At 40.6% G+C, this 16,139-nt stretch overlaps 1 protein-coding gene across 1 annotated transcript in view; it reads right to left on the bottom strand.

Moving 5' to 3' along the window:
• LOC140157375 (uncharacterized) overlaps positions 1 to 16,139 on the bottom strand; it is a 47,942-nt gene that overhangs the window by 1,912 nt on the left and 29,891 nt on the right. The window contains exon 2 of the mRNA XM_072180551.1: positions 13,380 to 13,511. Coding sequence (XP_072036652.1) covers positions 13,380 to 13,394 — 15 coding nt within the window. The 5' untranslated portion in view covers positions 13,395 to 13,511. The remainder of the gene's footprint in view (positions 1 to 13,379; positions 13,512 to 16,139) is intronic.

Consider the following 16,139-nt stretch of genomic DNA (forward strand, 5'->3'; position numbering starts at 1 on the left):
GCCATCATGCCACCTATTTCACACACACACACAGCAGCCAAGCCTTCTCCTGCCATCATGCCACCTATTTCACACACACACAGCAGCCAAGCCTTCTCCTGCCATCATGCCACCTATTTCACACACACACAGCAGCCATGCCTTCTGCCATCATGCCACCTATTTCACACGCACACACAGCAGCCATGCCTTCTCCTGCCATCATGCCACCTATTTCACACACACACAGCAGCCAAGCCTTCTCCTGCCATCATGCCACCTATTTCACACACACACAGCAGCCATGCCTTCTCCTGCCATCATGCCACCTATTTCACACACACACAGCAGCCAAGCCTTCTCCTGCCATCATGCCACCTATTTCACACACACACAGCAGCCATGCCTTCTCCTGCCATCATGCCACCTATTTCACACACACACAGCAGCCAAGCCTTCTCCTGCCATCATGCCACCTATTTCACACACACACAGCAGCCATGCCTTCTCCTGCCATCATGCCACCTATTTCACACACACAGCAGCCATGCCTTCTCCTGCCATCATGCCACCTATTTCACACACACACACCTTCCACGCGCTCTCCTGCCATCATGCCACCTATTTCACACACACACAGCAGCCATGCCTTCTGCCATCATGCCACCTATTTCACACACACACAGCAGCCATACCTTCTCCCTGCCATCATGCCACCTATTTCACACACACACAGCAGCCATGCCTTCTCCTGCCATCATGCCACCTATTTCACACACACACAGCAGCCATGCCTTCTCCTGCCATCATGCCACCTATTTCACACACACACAGCAGCCATGCCTTCTGCTGCCATCATGCCACCTATTTCACACACACACAGCAGCCAAGCCTTCTGCTGCCATCATGCCACCTATTTCACACACACACAGCAGCCATGCCTTCTCCTGCCATCATGCCACCTATTTCACACACACACAGCAGCCATGCCTTCTCCTGCCATCATGCCACCTATTTCACACACACACAGCAGCCAAGCCTTCTCCTGCCATCATGCCACCTATTTCACACACACAGCAGCCAAGCCTTCTCCTGCCATCATGCCACCTATTTCACACACACACAGCAGCCATGCCTTCTCCTGCCATCATGCCACCTATTTCACACACACACAGCAGCCATGCCTTTTCCTGCCATCATGCCACCTATTTCACACACACACAGCAGCCATGCCTTCTCCTGCCATCATGCCACCTATTTCACACACACAGCAGCCAAGCCTTCTCCTGCCATCATGCCACCTATTTCACACACACACAGCAGCCATGCCTTTTCCTGCCATCATGCCACCTATTTCACACACACACAGCAGCCATGCCTTCTCCTGCCATCATGCCACCTATTTCACACACACACAGCAGCCAAGCCTTCTCCTGCCATCATGCCACCTATTTCACACACACACACACACAGCAGCCAAGCCTTCTCCTGCCATCATGCCACCTATTTCACACACACACAGCAGCCATGCCTTCTCCTGCCATCATGCCACCTATTTCACACACACACAGCAGCCATGCCTTCTCCTGCCATCATGCCACCTATTTCACACACACACAGCAGCCAAGCCTTCTCCTGCCATCATGCCCCCTATTTCACACACACACAGCAGCCAAGCCTTCTCCTGCCATCATGCCACCTATTTCACACACACACAGCAGCCAAGCCTTCTCCTGCCATCATGCCACCTATTTCACACACACACAGCAGCCATGCCTTCTCCCTGCCATCATGCCACCTATTTCACACACACACAGCAGCCATGCCTTCTCCCTGCCATCATGCCACCTATTTCACACACACACAGCAGCCATGCCTTCTCCTGCCATCATGCCACCTATTTCACACACACACAGCAGCCATGCCTTTTCCTGCCATCATGCCACCTATTTCACACACACACACAGCAGCCATGCCTTCTCCTGCCATCATGCCACCTATTTCACACACACAGCAGCCAAGCCTTCTCCTGCCATCATGCCACCTATTTCACACACACACAGCAGCCATGCCTTTTCCTGCCATCATGCCACCTATTTCACACACACACAGCAGCCATGCCTTCTCCCTGCCATCATGCCACCTATTTCACACACACACAGCAGCCAAGCCTTCTCCTGCCATCATGCCACCTATTTCACACACACACAGCAGCCAAGCCTTCCCCTGCCATCATGCCACCTATTTCACACACACACAGCAGCCATGCCTTCTCCTGCCATCATGCCACCTATTTCACACACACACAGCAGCCATGCCTTCTCCTGCCATCATGCCACCTATTTCACACACACACAGCAGCCAAGCCTTCTCCTGCCATCATGCCACCCATTTCACACACACACAGCAGCCAAGCCTCCTCCTGCCATCATGCCACCCATTTCACACACACAGCAGCCATGCCTTCTCCTGCCATCATGCCACCTATTTCACACACACACACAGCAGCCAAGCCTTCTCCTGCCATCATGCCACCTATTTCACACACACACAGCAGCCATGCCTTCTCCTGCCATCATGCCACCTATTTCACACACACACAGCAGCCATGCCTTCTCCTGCCATCATGCCACCTATTTCACACACACACAGCAGCCATGCCTTCTCCTGCCATCATGCCACCTATTTCACACACACACACAGCAGCCAAGCCTTCTCCTGCCATCATGCCACCTATTTCACACACACACACAGCAGCCAAGCCTTCTCCTGCCATCATGCCACCTATTTCACACACACACCCCAGCCATGCCTTCTGCTGCCATCATGCCACCTATTTCACACACACACACAGCAGCCATGCCTTCTCCTGCCATCATGCCACCTATTTCACACACACACACACACAGCAGCCATGCCTTCTGCTGCCATCATGCCACCTATTTCACACACACACACACAGCAGCCATGCCTTCTCCTGCCATCATGCCACCTATTTCACACACACACACAGCAGCCATGCCTTCTCCTGCCATCATGCCACCTATTTCACACACACACACAGCAGCCAAGCCTTCTGCCATCATGCCACCTATTTCACACACACACAGCAGCCATGCCTTCTCCTGCCATCATGCCACCTATTTCACACACACACAGCAGCCAAGCCTTCTCCTGCCATCATGCCACCCATTTCACACACACACAGCAGCCAAGCCTTCTCCTGCCATCATGCCACCTATTTCACACACACACAGCAGCCATGCCTTCTGCTGCCATCGCCACCCATTTCACACACACACACAGCAGCCATGCCTTCTCCTGCCATCATGCCACCTATTTCACACACACACAGCAGTTAAGCCTTCTCCTGCCATCATGCCACCTATTTCACACACACACACAGCAGCCAAGCCTTCTGCTGCCATCATGCCACCTATTTCACACACACACACAGCAGCCATGCCTTCCCCTGCCATCATGCCACCTATTTCACACACACATAGCAGCCAAGCCTTCTCCTGCCATCATGCCACCTATTTCACACACACACAGCAGCCATGCCTTCTCCTGCCATCATGCCACCTATTTCACACACACACAGCAGCCAAGCCTTCTCCTGCCATCATGCCACCTATTTCACACACACACAGCAGCCATGCCTTCTCCCCACCATCATGCCACCTATTTCACACACACACAGCAGCCATGCCTTCTCCTGCCATCATGCCACCTATTTCACACACACACACAGCAGCCATGCCTTCTCCTGCCATCATGCCACCTATTTCACACACACACAGCAGCCATGCCTTCTCCTGCCATCATGCCACCTATTTCACACACACACACAGCAGCCAAGCCTTCTCCTGCCATCATGCCACCTATTTCACACACACACAGCAGCCAAGCCTTCTCCTGCCATCATGCCACCTATTTCACACACACACAGCAGCCACGCCTTCTCCTGCCATCATGCCACCTATTTCACACACACACAGCAGCCATGCCTTCTCCTGCCATCATGCCACCTATTTCACACACACACAGCAGCCATGCCTTCTCCTGCCATCATGCCACCTATTTCAGAATGTTAAAGGAAGTCTCTGGCAATCATAACATTATGCCTTATATGTTAGAAAAATAATTATCAAGCACGAATCACATGGTTTTATTTAAAACAACTCATATTCAGGGGCGGCACCACAGGGGGGGCAAGGGGGGAAATTGCCCCCCCTATGATTTTCAAAAAAGAGGTAAAAGGAAGGAAAAAGAGAAAGAGAAGAAGGAGAGAGAAAAGAGAGGGGAAAGAAAGAGAGGAGGAGAAGAAGAAAAGGAGCCTTTCCCCTCCCTGGCCATGGTTAGAAGGAGGAAACTCCCCCTTCGGACATCTTGCCCCTTGTGAAATGCTGACCTACACGGTTTTAAAGTTGTTGGTTTTTATATTTTGGGCCCATTTTCGGCAAATTTTCCCCATAAAAGTCACATGGCTTCTCTTGCCTTTTCTCCCAACTCATAAAGAACCTAGTTTTTTCTCTCGCTACACTCGCGAATGGGCAAATTTTGTCCTTTTCTAACTGAAAAGCATAAAAAACAGGGTTTTTTTTTTCGCTCGCTACGCTCGCGAAGTAGAGTTTTGGGCTTTTAGTGATCATAGGGGGTGACTACCTCCCGCCTACGCTCCTGATTACGGCTTTCAGTTTGAAATATTTCCAACCTTAAGACCCCCCCCTTCATATAATTTTATCGTGCCAATTTATAATAACAAAAAACTCTCGCATATCATATACAATGCAACTGACTTAATATACACTGCGTAAGCGACCAGAGCGTAGAGATCCGACCGGTGTGGGGCATAAATCCCCAATATTTTGATAGGGTAGATGGTCCATACAATCATTCCCTAATGTTGATGCCTGTATGTGGGTTTCTGACCAAAGTAACCTCATATTTGGCCATTTTAGCCTAAAAAGTGCCAATTTTTTGCGCTTCGCACGACTTTTTTTAACATTTCCACCATATTTCACTTCGTGCATATTTGTACAATGAACTTATTTTGTTGCCAAAAGGTGCTGGATTTACTAATTGAGTAGGTCCATGCCTAAAACCAGCGGGCTGAAAGTCGGGCCCGTGAATGAAATCCATAAATTATGCGGTTGGAAAATAAATAAATAACCCGAAAAAGGTGCATCAAATGGCTTCATTTGTGCTTTCATTTTTAAAATTTTCCAAATTCTGAGGGGGGGCACATCACCCTCAGACACTTCTGCGTCAGCAAGAAGCGCGACGGGCGGCGCTAATGTCGCCCAAGCATAACAAATTTCAAAAATTGTTTTGCCCCCCCTATCAAAATACCCTGGCGCCGCCCCTGCTCATATTGACCATTAAAACGTACCGAAATTGTCTATTGCAATGATGTAATGGTTATTTGTGCTCAAATGTCGCCAGCAATTTCAGTGCCCGGGAATTTGGAATATCGCGTGTTGACAGACAGCTGCTTTTATTCATTTTTATGGCCAATATGAGTTTGCTTTAAAATGAAATCGGTGATTCATGCTTGATAATTGTTTTCTATTGTGATTGCCGGAGACTTCCTTTGCACAATCTCCTTTATTACTTTTGGCATATACAGGGGGTGTTCAAAAATTAAACATAAAATAACCACTATTCATACACTCCTAGATAGTGAGAACCAATCAGAGCACCTGTTAGTAAATTACTAGCCGTGCATAAATATTGTATAATTGCACAGACGTGCACTCAGTTTAGTACAGTGCTTTCGGATGCGTTCATTTTTCTTATGGTGGATACTTTTATATTTGCTTGCATTTTCCAACATTTTTAGTGACAATTTTGTTATAAAAATAGCGAAAATCACAGGATTTTTTTCTCGTGTAGGAAAAAGGTATTCCAGTGTATGCTCCAGAAATTGTACAAAATAATGCACGTGTACTGAGATGTTGATGCGTCTAATGAGCCTCATCAACATCTCAGTACCAATGCATTATTTTGTACAATTATTTCACTCCCAACAAGTGATACGCATTTATTAACCTATAATTATCAGTGTCTCTATTCCAGGCCCAGTGACCCCTAATTGATAGAGGCCGTCAGCCTTTCGCCATCTTGTGGGTACAAATGATCTGCGTGTTCATGCGTCGGACACTACGTGCAGGGCGCAGCTTGCCACGCAGCTGTTGTGGGTTGAAAAGCGTAAGTGTAGCCGACTGTAGCGTCATGTAAAATAAGTACCCGGATGACCGGGGTGACCTATTCACTCAACAACATCTTTGACCAACTCATCACACCCTCAATGGTGGATCCTGTTGCCTATAAAAGGAAATAGTCAGATGTGATGAGTTGCCAGTCTGATGAAACCACTGGTGATGAGTAGTGGTGAAACGTCACTGAAAAAATGTGAGTAATCAACTTTTTTTACTGGAATTGTTAAAAAGACCATGTCAACAGCTGAATCTAACATTCCAAATGAACTTGTTCAAAGATATATATCCTTTTGGTGTTTAAAACGCAATTTTAAACAGTACACTAGTGGAGCAGTAATTCTCTCAATGTTAGATCTAAGGGAACAAACCAAATGATTAGTGATGAGTATGACCTATAAACACAATATCTATTTTCATTAGAAGGCCAACTCAACCCTGCCTAAATTGTAAATTTTTGAATATTCAACAATTATGGCTGTATCCATATTTAACATTCTTACAAATGTAATCACACTTTAACAATCTTAGCCAGATTGTCAAAAATTATGCGACTAAGCTGTATTGCCCTTGTCTCTATTCATGGCATTGCACACTAAATTGGTGATCATGTGGTAAAAACAACCATGTCATCGACTGGGAGGAGGCCAGGATCTTTGGCAAAAAGAGTAATTTTAATTAAAAATAAAACAGATACAAGAGATGGATCAAGGAAGCAATATAACCATTAGGAAGCGGGCAATACCATGAACACAGACGAGGGCCAATACAACTTAAGTCAGGAGGAAAATCAACTGGTAACCAAGCAGCAGAAAACATCAGCTGTACACAGATCATCATTGCAACAATTTAGCATCGATAAAGAAAACTAGTAGTTTTCGAAATGTCTGCATGTTGGAATTTTATTGGACTAGTTGTAATAATTTACAATAACAAACATAAGTTCTAATTACATTAGAATAATTAAGATAAGGTAGTTTTTGATGAGGGAGTTAAATCACACTAAAACAACTAAACGATGTACATGTATATGACACCACATTCAGGTTATACTGTGGTGTATAACCTTATTTGAACTCTCCCAATGACAACTCGCCATATTTGAACTCCCTAAATAACCCTCCCCGCTTCAAAGTACAACCTCCCCAAGACATCAGCATAATTAACACCCCAACAACATCAGTAACACATTTCACCTGGATCAGCCATCATCAACCTGCAGTATACCCACATAATTATTATAAATAAATGATACATGCATAATGCATGCATGTCTGCTGAATTCAACAACCTTTCTAGGCAATGTTTCCTGGGGAAAAAGAATGACAAAATTCAGGCTTTGAAACTTACGAACAGCTGATCTTCCTTCCACAGACATAGCTGGTATGTTCCCCATCAACTACACAATGTTAAAAGACCCTAAAATACCCTTTAAACTGTTAATTTTTCAAAAAGTTGTGGCAGTTTCTGAGCCTTATCAGTAGTGTGCTTCCTTACAGTTGGTGACCTCTGACCTAATATCATGTGACCATAATTAGCCTGAAAAATAATTAACCAGAATACCAAATCTGGCTAATATATAGCCATATTTTTGATTCTGGTTAATGTTTTAACCAGAATACAAAATCTGGCTAAATATCTTAGCCAGAAAACTTTTCAGATTTTAGCCTGAAATTGGATTCAGGTTATGATTTCTGTTTATTAAATAACCAGAATTGATATTCTGGTTAATTTGTTAACCAGAAATTGATATTCTGGTTAATTTATTGGTCTTAGAATAATTTCTGTTTAGATTCAGGCTAAATTAACCAGAATGTTTGGTAAGGGTAGATCTATAAGTTAAGGCATTGTGCATAATACAGGGTGTTACAGTTCAACCTCCCTTATGACCACTTAAATAATATAGCCTACATTGTGCATCTTTCTATTATCTGGCTGTGCGAATTTCATCCAATAGAAAATAGAAGTCATCTGTTATCAACCCAATTTTAGCACCGCTTTATACATGTAACCTTTATAATTACGCTGGTTTCATACTTTCTGCCACTTGCGGATGAGCGGTGCGACTTTTCATCATGCCGCTTGCACTTTTCTGGAAGCTTGCTGGCGAGTGACAGCGGCATGACTATGAAAGCCAATGTTGCAATTGCTAATACGCGGAAATGAAATTTATGGTATGCAATTTGATGCAAGGAATAAAATCCCTGTTTAGGGTGTGAAAACAGGTGCGTGTTACCTGTTTAGGGTATCGTTTTAGCCAAGGGTTTAGGGTGCTTTTCAAAAGTTGATTATAACGGATGGTGTACAGGCCACAATGGGAGTGACCCCCCCACCGGCTCTACCACTGAGCTACACAGACTGTCCCTAATAAACAGGACTTTTTAAAGTCTGGTACATATGGATATGAGCAGTGTAAACAGTACAGACAACACATTACTTAATAGTGTACGAGATCAATGATGCTTACCCGCCAGCCTAATAATAATCATACAAATTAAAGGGAAGAGCCTTACACAGAGGCATGGAGCCAGAAATTACAATTCAGCCATGGAGTGAAGGTGCAAATCAGTGTGATTATTTTCCCAATAAAGAGAATTATATTACCTTCTTCAATATGCTGAGCTCTGGTTTATTGGATAAGTATTTAGTGGTCTGTTCCTAATTTTAGGAACCCTGGACCAAATAAAGCACATTAGAAATTAGAGACTGACCGATCAGATCGGGAGCTTCCTAATCGGGCCGATTATTAGCTTATCGGTAGTGATCTGCATCGGCCGATTTTTCCTTCATCCGCCGATGTAATGCACCGATCACCCAATATCATGAAAGTAATTGTTGAAGCTTAAAGGTGAACCTCATTGAAAATAAAGTTATATATCAATGGAAAGCTTATGATGCCAGGAAGCAGAAAAGAATATTTTTTATTTGTGTAACGCACCAGGATAGACATAATCTCCATTCAAAGATTGGATATTGGCACCCCCTAAATTACAAAACGAAATCGTTCAAATTGGGCGCTTTCGATGATGACGTCAACACGGGGACACACAGTTACTTCCGGGTTTGATTGTAAACACAATGTCCATGCATTACTGTGGCATGCATCGGGCCAATGCACGAACTCAGTCATTGCCAACTTACTTTACATGAAAAATATCTTCAATAAAATAAGAATAACATGAAGGAAACATCATGATCAAATCAAGAATGAAGTTCCTGAATAAAGTGTGTGGATTAAAAAATGGGAAAAGTGCTGGCCGGGTGATTTGGGATAGGCCAAGCCATCCACGATATGCAGGGAATATTACAGTAAAGCACGAAGAGCGAAGATTCGCCGAAGAACCGGAATGAAAACAGATTGCAAAAAATAACTGCTAGTGCTACCAGTTCAGATCGTCACACCAAGTTGAGATGAACTTATCACAATGAGAAAATGAAGGAATAGAATACAGTACATGTACGGGATTTTTTAATTATTTCTTAACTTTACAACCGGTCATGTATGATAGGCGAACTCGGGTGAACTCACTCAGTCGCCGAGTGTTCCGTATCCGCGACTGTACGTACTGTACTTGCAGACAAAATGACCGATTTGATATTCACATTCTGATATTACCAACTTATTGCTACTTCATCAGCAAAATTTATTCCTGTAGATGTTCCAAATATAAGGGAACGATTGATCAAATCTGCTGAAACACGGCGCAACTTGAACTTGTGCTACCGGAGAGACGAAGCGAGTCGCTGTGTTTGCCCACCTTGATCGGCGCGGCTGCCTGTAATTTCTTCAGCATAAAAGCAGCAATTTACGCATCGTGTTCGGTAATCCATAAAACATGAATGTTTCACTTTTTCAGTACACTGATGGTAGTATCATTAAAAGAATCGTGACACAAGTGACAATATTTTAATTTTATTCAGATTTCAGAATTCCATCAAATAACGGTCTACTAAGCCTAAATTGTATTTATTTTATAATAAAGTATCTGTTTCTTTCAATCGTGATTGTGTGGAAAGAATGTACCGGGAGAATGTATTACCGCAATGCGCTATAATATGAAAACCTTTATGGGCTGGATTTGATGAAATCGGCGGTTATTTTAATTAATTTTTTGATTACTACAAGACGATATTTTTAAAAATCAGATATTTTTAAATGAATCAAGAATAGGGAATGTCACAAACAAGTTATTTAATTTGTTATTCGATCATGTTTATTCAGTCCATGACATGAACGGTATACGGTAGCAGCAATCATTTGCGCATGGAATTGATCCCAGCGCGAAATTCAAACTCAATTACCCAGTTATACCCAGCCAGTTATGACTGATTTTGTCAAAAATTTACGGAACATTTTCGTGTTGACAATAATTCTATTATTTCTAATTATAGAAGGAATCAGCAACTTGAAGATTCTTCTCATTTCAAGCTTTATTGTGAAAATCAGACTTGCCGGGCAGCTTGCAAAGTACAGGAAGCAAGTCTTGTTTACATGTTTCCGAGTAGGATCACGTGACTGCGAACCCTGAGCTTACGTCACGAGCATTCTCAAGGTCAAAGACGATTGATTTGGGTGCTTTTTGGGCGCCTTAAAAAGACCAAAAATTCATTCATTTTTTAATTTTTCAGCTTTATTGGCCATCAAAAAAATCGGAAAAAATTATTTTTAATATCCTGATATCATAAGCTTTCCATTGATATATAACTTTATTTTCAATGAGGTTCACCTTTAACAAGTATTCATTTATTGGTATATTTCTTTCTTTAAATCAAGCGAAATTTAGCAAAAGAACAAGCTTTGTAGGCGATAAACATATATAAAATCATACCGTGATTCAGGCACGCAGCTGAGATAATCAGGTAATTTCCCGCATGCATACTTCCGGGTTACACACGTGCGCCAGTGTCAGATTGGAGAGAGCTACGGGCCGCGTGCAAAACTCAACACTTCCGGGTTACACACGTGCGTGTCAGCTACGGGCCGCGTGCAAAACTCAACACTTCCGGGTTACACACGTGCGTGTCAGCTACGGGCCGTGTGCAAAACTCAATACTGACTTGAACGTAAACACAATATTAAAATGGGGCGATCGAATGATTCGACGGACTCGGATATCAGGGGGAAAAGGTATTGAACTTAGAATAATCATGGTCAAATTAAGTATTGTAAATGAGCACGGGAGTGTAGTTTTGTGCTCAGAGCATACATAATTATGGTAATACTTTGCGTACAAGTACCCTTTCAACATACAGGTGAAATTTACTCATGGCGATGGCAGCCATTGTTTCAATTGGGGAATTGGTAATCGGTGATCGGTTATCGAATCGGCAGATCAAAGAGGGAATTGATCGGCCAATCGGCCGATTCAGATAGGGACCTGATCGGTCAGACACTATAAATGTACTTTATCTGTACTTTATGGGTACTTTAACTGTACTTTCTGGGTAATTAGTACATCTGTACTTTAAATGTGCTTATTTTTCATATCCTGGAAAAACTGTGTACTTTAAAAGTACTTTAAATGTGCTTTATGTGACTTTAATTATACTTTATGAATATTTTGATAAATATGGGAAATTTTTTGTGCTTTAACTATACTTTATTTGGACTTAGTTTTTTCCCAGTGTCAGTGAGTATACTTTAATTGTGCTTATTTTGGACTTAACCAAATTTTGAACATCAGTACTTTATGTATACTTTACCTGGATTGGTTTTCCCTGGTGGTATTGTCAGCAATGTAAGAGTACTTAAAATGTGCTTTTCAGTGTACTTTAAATATGTACTTTATTGTGGACATCATGGATATATGATGTTTACATGTACAAGTCACATGACTACATTCTTCTAGATTTGAAAAATACCAACGGCCATATCTTGTGCTAAGGTTGTATAATGCAATGGATGTATAAAACTGTTCATATTTATATAAAATGAGGGACTTAATGGACTTACAAATACAGGTTTGATTACAGGAGATAGTTACTGGTAATGTATGCTTGCATGTGAACATAATTGTGTTACCAATACTTTGATAAGCTCCATAAATGTGGTAAGCTTATAATTATAAGTAAGCTTATAATTATAAGCTTACTGTATGCTTCAGTATGCTTTAAATGTACTTTTCTAGTCATTGTGCTTTATTTGTACTTTATAGGTACTTTATCGTGCGTTCCAAATGTCGCACATTGAATGTTGTTTAGAAAGCATATTTAAAGCACAGTGCTTTAAATATGCTTGTTTGGTATAAAGTACAATTAAAGTACAGTACTTTAAATGTGCTTATTTCAGTATGCTTTAAATGTACTTTTCTGGTCATTGTGCTTTATTTGTACTTTAAAGGTACTTTATCGTTTCCAAATGTCGCACATTGGAATGTTGTTTAGAAAGCATATTTAAAGTACAGTGCTTTAAATATGCTTGTTTGGTATCAAGTACAATTAAAGTACAGTACTTTAAATGTGCTTTTTTTCAGTATGCTTTAAATGTACTTTTCTGGTCATTGTGCTTTATTTGTACTTTAAAGGTACTTTATCGTCGTTTCGTTTGTACTTTAAAGGTACTTTATCGTCGTTCCAAATGTCGCACATTGGAATGTTGTTTAGAAAGCATATTTAAAGTACAGTGCTTTAAATATGTTTGTTTGGTATAAAGTACAATTAAAGTACAGTACTTTAAATGTGCTTTTTCAGTATGCTTTAAATGTACTTTTCTGGTCATTGTGCTTTATTTGTACTTTAAAGGTACTTTATCGTCGTTCCAAATGTCGCACATTGGAATGTTGTTTAGAAAGCATATTTAAAGTACAGTGCTTTAAATATGCTTGTTTTGGTCCAGGGAAAAGAATGGAGTAAATGGTGAAAGTAAGTAGTACCACCATTTGGTGTCATTGTTACCAAGGAATCCATATATGCAACACGATCTGGTCCATGGAAGCCAAAGGATGGTATTAGGAAGCATTTTTGAAAATGGAGTTATTATAATTATTACCTACAAACATTGGGCTATCATATATTGAAAACACCAAAGGTCCAAAGTCAAGTTTTGTGATGTGTACATTGTATTTTTATTGTGTTTTTTTCCTTCATATTTCTGTCTCAATTTCAAATTTGCCATCTTTGCCTGCATGGACCATATCGTGTCACATCAAGTTGTTTTATGTATCTGCACCTCCGACTTACCGTGCAAGACGGCATTTGTCCTTGAATGGTAGGAAGCTGAATATAATCAGCAGAACCTCATCTGGTAGATCATCAAGAGGTAAAACTGGCCCGGTCTCTGCTTTGCCATTGTTGTTGTTGTTGGCTTCTTCCCTGATGAATTCAAAGAATCAATCACAATATAAATATTTGGAATTGAAAATAAACAGAAAATAAAACATGTATGATAAATTCAGGCCTAGAAATAATGTGACTGAGCCACAATCCAGTCCAAGAATTTTGCCAGAATCTTTGATAATTTGCATATTGCACATATTTAGGATTGCTGCCATTTACTTATTTACCACCTGCTAGCCACAAATAAATACTGCCCTCTATCGGTAACGTTATGAATTTAAAATAAAAACAACGTTGGCTGCTCTGACAATTTCACATCTTTTCCCGATACCAAACGTTTTCTTTTTATTTACATAACTGGCTAAAATGCATCAAAAATACACAAACAAAGCATGTCATAAAATAAAAATTATAAAAGATTGTCGCGGTAGGCTAGCCAAGAGCCAGGAGGGTGAACACTATCACCCGAGGGGTGTGACCCCTCATAGTCATATCAGCAATATTTGTGTGAATCAATATAATGCATCAAATTTCTGGGTGGAATAATAAAGAGATTGTTTTATGATATATATCCCCACCTACCAAATGTTGTGTTTAATAAACATGATAAAAGGCAGTATCAGTTACAATCTTGATGTGAATAGTACCGCTATAACATTTTAGACACATTGGTGTGTAATTACAGCACTTTGATCACTTTTTTAAATGAAATGACCTGCACTGCCAGATCATTATTAAATGACCCAATATATGATCCACTGGTTATTAGTCAGAAATTTTGAAAATTGAGTTACTACCATTAATACTAAACTTGCTCAGTAAGTTGAATCCTAATTAGGTCTCTTGAATACTTGGTTGCAAAGTTATGAATCTTTTATCCATTTACTTATATATTTATTGGTGTTATGGTTGGGTTCATGAAGAAATACAGGTTGTACAATCTACTGTACGTTTTATTCTACTAAGCAAAGCATTCAGCTAGAAAGTCGGGATCAGAGTGAGAGTGACACCTAAGCAGTTTTACACAAGATCAATGGATTCATAAACTGATGGATTTAATACACTTGTTTGTTTCTAAAGATGAATGTCTGTTAGCATAAGTAGTGTTTACTTCTGAATCGAACGTGGGGACATGGGGAAAGCCTGAATATAGTAAATTATAATTACCTTCATTTAAATATTTATGATACTTTTATTAAAACAAATATTCAAGCGATGATAGTGTGTAATATAACTAGAGCGATAACCGCACCATCGGCAGTATATTGTGGTAGGCCTATACCACTGTCACCCAGAGTCTGTAATGGACATAATCTCGAAATGCTAGAAAGGTATGACTGGCCGATTCATTGCCGTTTTAATATACCTTGGTCGTGGAAAGCTGGCATTTTGAAAACTTGAATTTTGACCTCTGTATGACCCCTTAATGACCTTAAATGAATTTTAAAATATTTAAAACATGTTAAGAATGTCATAAGGATCATTACATTTAAATTTCAGCTCAATTGAAGCATTTTGAAAACTTGACCTTTGACCCCTTTATTGCCCCCTTAATGACCTTAAATGAATTTAAAAATATTTTCAACATGTTTAGAATGTCATAAGGATCATTGCGTTTAAATTTCGGCTCAATCGGAGCATTTTGGAAAACTTGACCTTTGACCCCTTTATGACCCCTTAATGACCTTAAATGAATCTTAAAATGTTTTTAAAATGTTTAGAATATCATAAGGATCATTGCATATAAATTGCAGCTCAATTGGAGCATTTTTAAAAACTTGACCTTTGACCCCTTTATGACCTTAAATAAATTTGAAAATATTTTTTAAATGTTTAGAATGTCATAAGGATCATTGCATTTAAATTTCAACTCAATTGGAGCATTTTGAAAAACTTGACCTTTGACCCCTTTATGACCCCTTAATGACCTTAAATAAATTTTAAAATGTTTTAAACATGTTTAGAATGTCATAAGGATCATTGCATTTAAATTTAAGCTCAATCTGAGCATTTTCGGTTGAAATGACCTTTTTTGACCCCTGTGACCCCTGGATGACCTCTGACGTTTGGAAATATTTTTATTATATTCTTTATGTTTTCCTCTTTCATATGACACCACTCATGGGGTCATACCTTCGTGGCATTTAGAGATATGTCCATTTCAGACCAAAAGGTTGCTGAGTAAGGAAGTAACATAGACTTCTATAGGCTGACCATTTCATGGTTCAGCAAAAAACATAACATTTCACTATTTTCAGAGAAAATAGCGCTTTTAAACAAAACGATAATTTGTTTCTGCATAGAGGTTGATTTATTAATTGAATTGAGCATGCGTGTTGAGAAATTCGTTCGTAAAATTCCCTTTAAAAGGAGAGACCGGAGGGAAAACTTAAAAGCAATAAATATATGTCACTTATACGTCAATTTGAAAATATCAATTATTGATCAAATTCCTTTATAAAGGGACGTGTCTGTCATTTTTGCTGAACCATGAAATGGTCTCAGCCTATATGAGTGTATGTTACCAGCTTACTAGTAGCTAACTGACTAACCATTTGGTCTGAAATGGACATAATCTCTAAATGCCACGAAGGTATGACCCCATGAGGGGTGTCATATGAAAGAGGAAAACATAAAGAATATAATAAAAATATTTCCAAACGT

This window comes from Amphiura filiformis, chromosome 7, assembly GCF_039555335.1.
Source record: "Amphiura filiformis chromosome 7, Afil_fr2py, whole genome shotgun sequence".
Lineage (NCBI taxonomy): Eukaryota > Metazoa > Echinodermata > Ophiuroidea > Amphilepidida > Amphiuridae > Amphiura > Amphiura filiformis.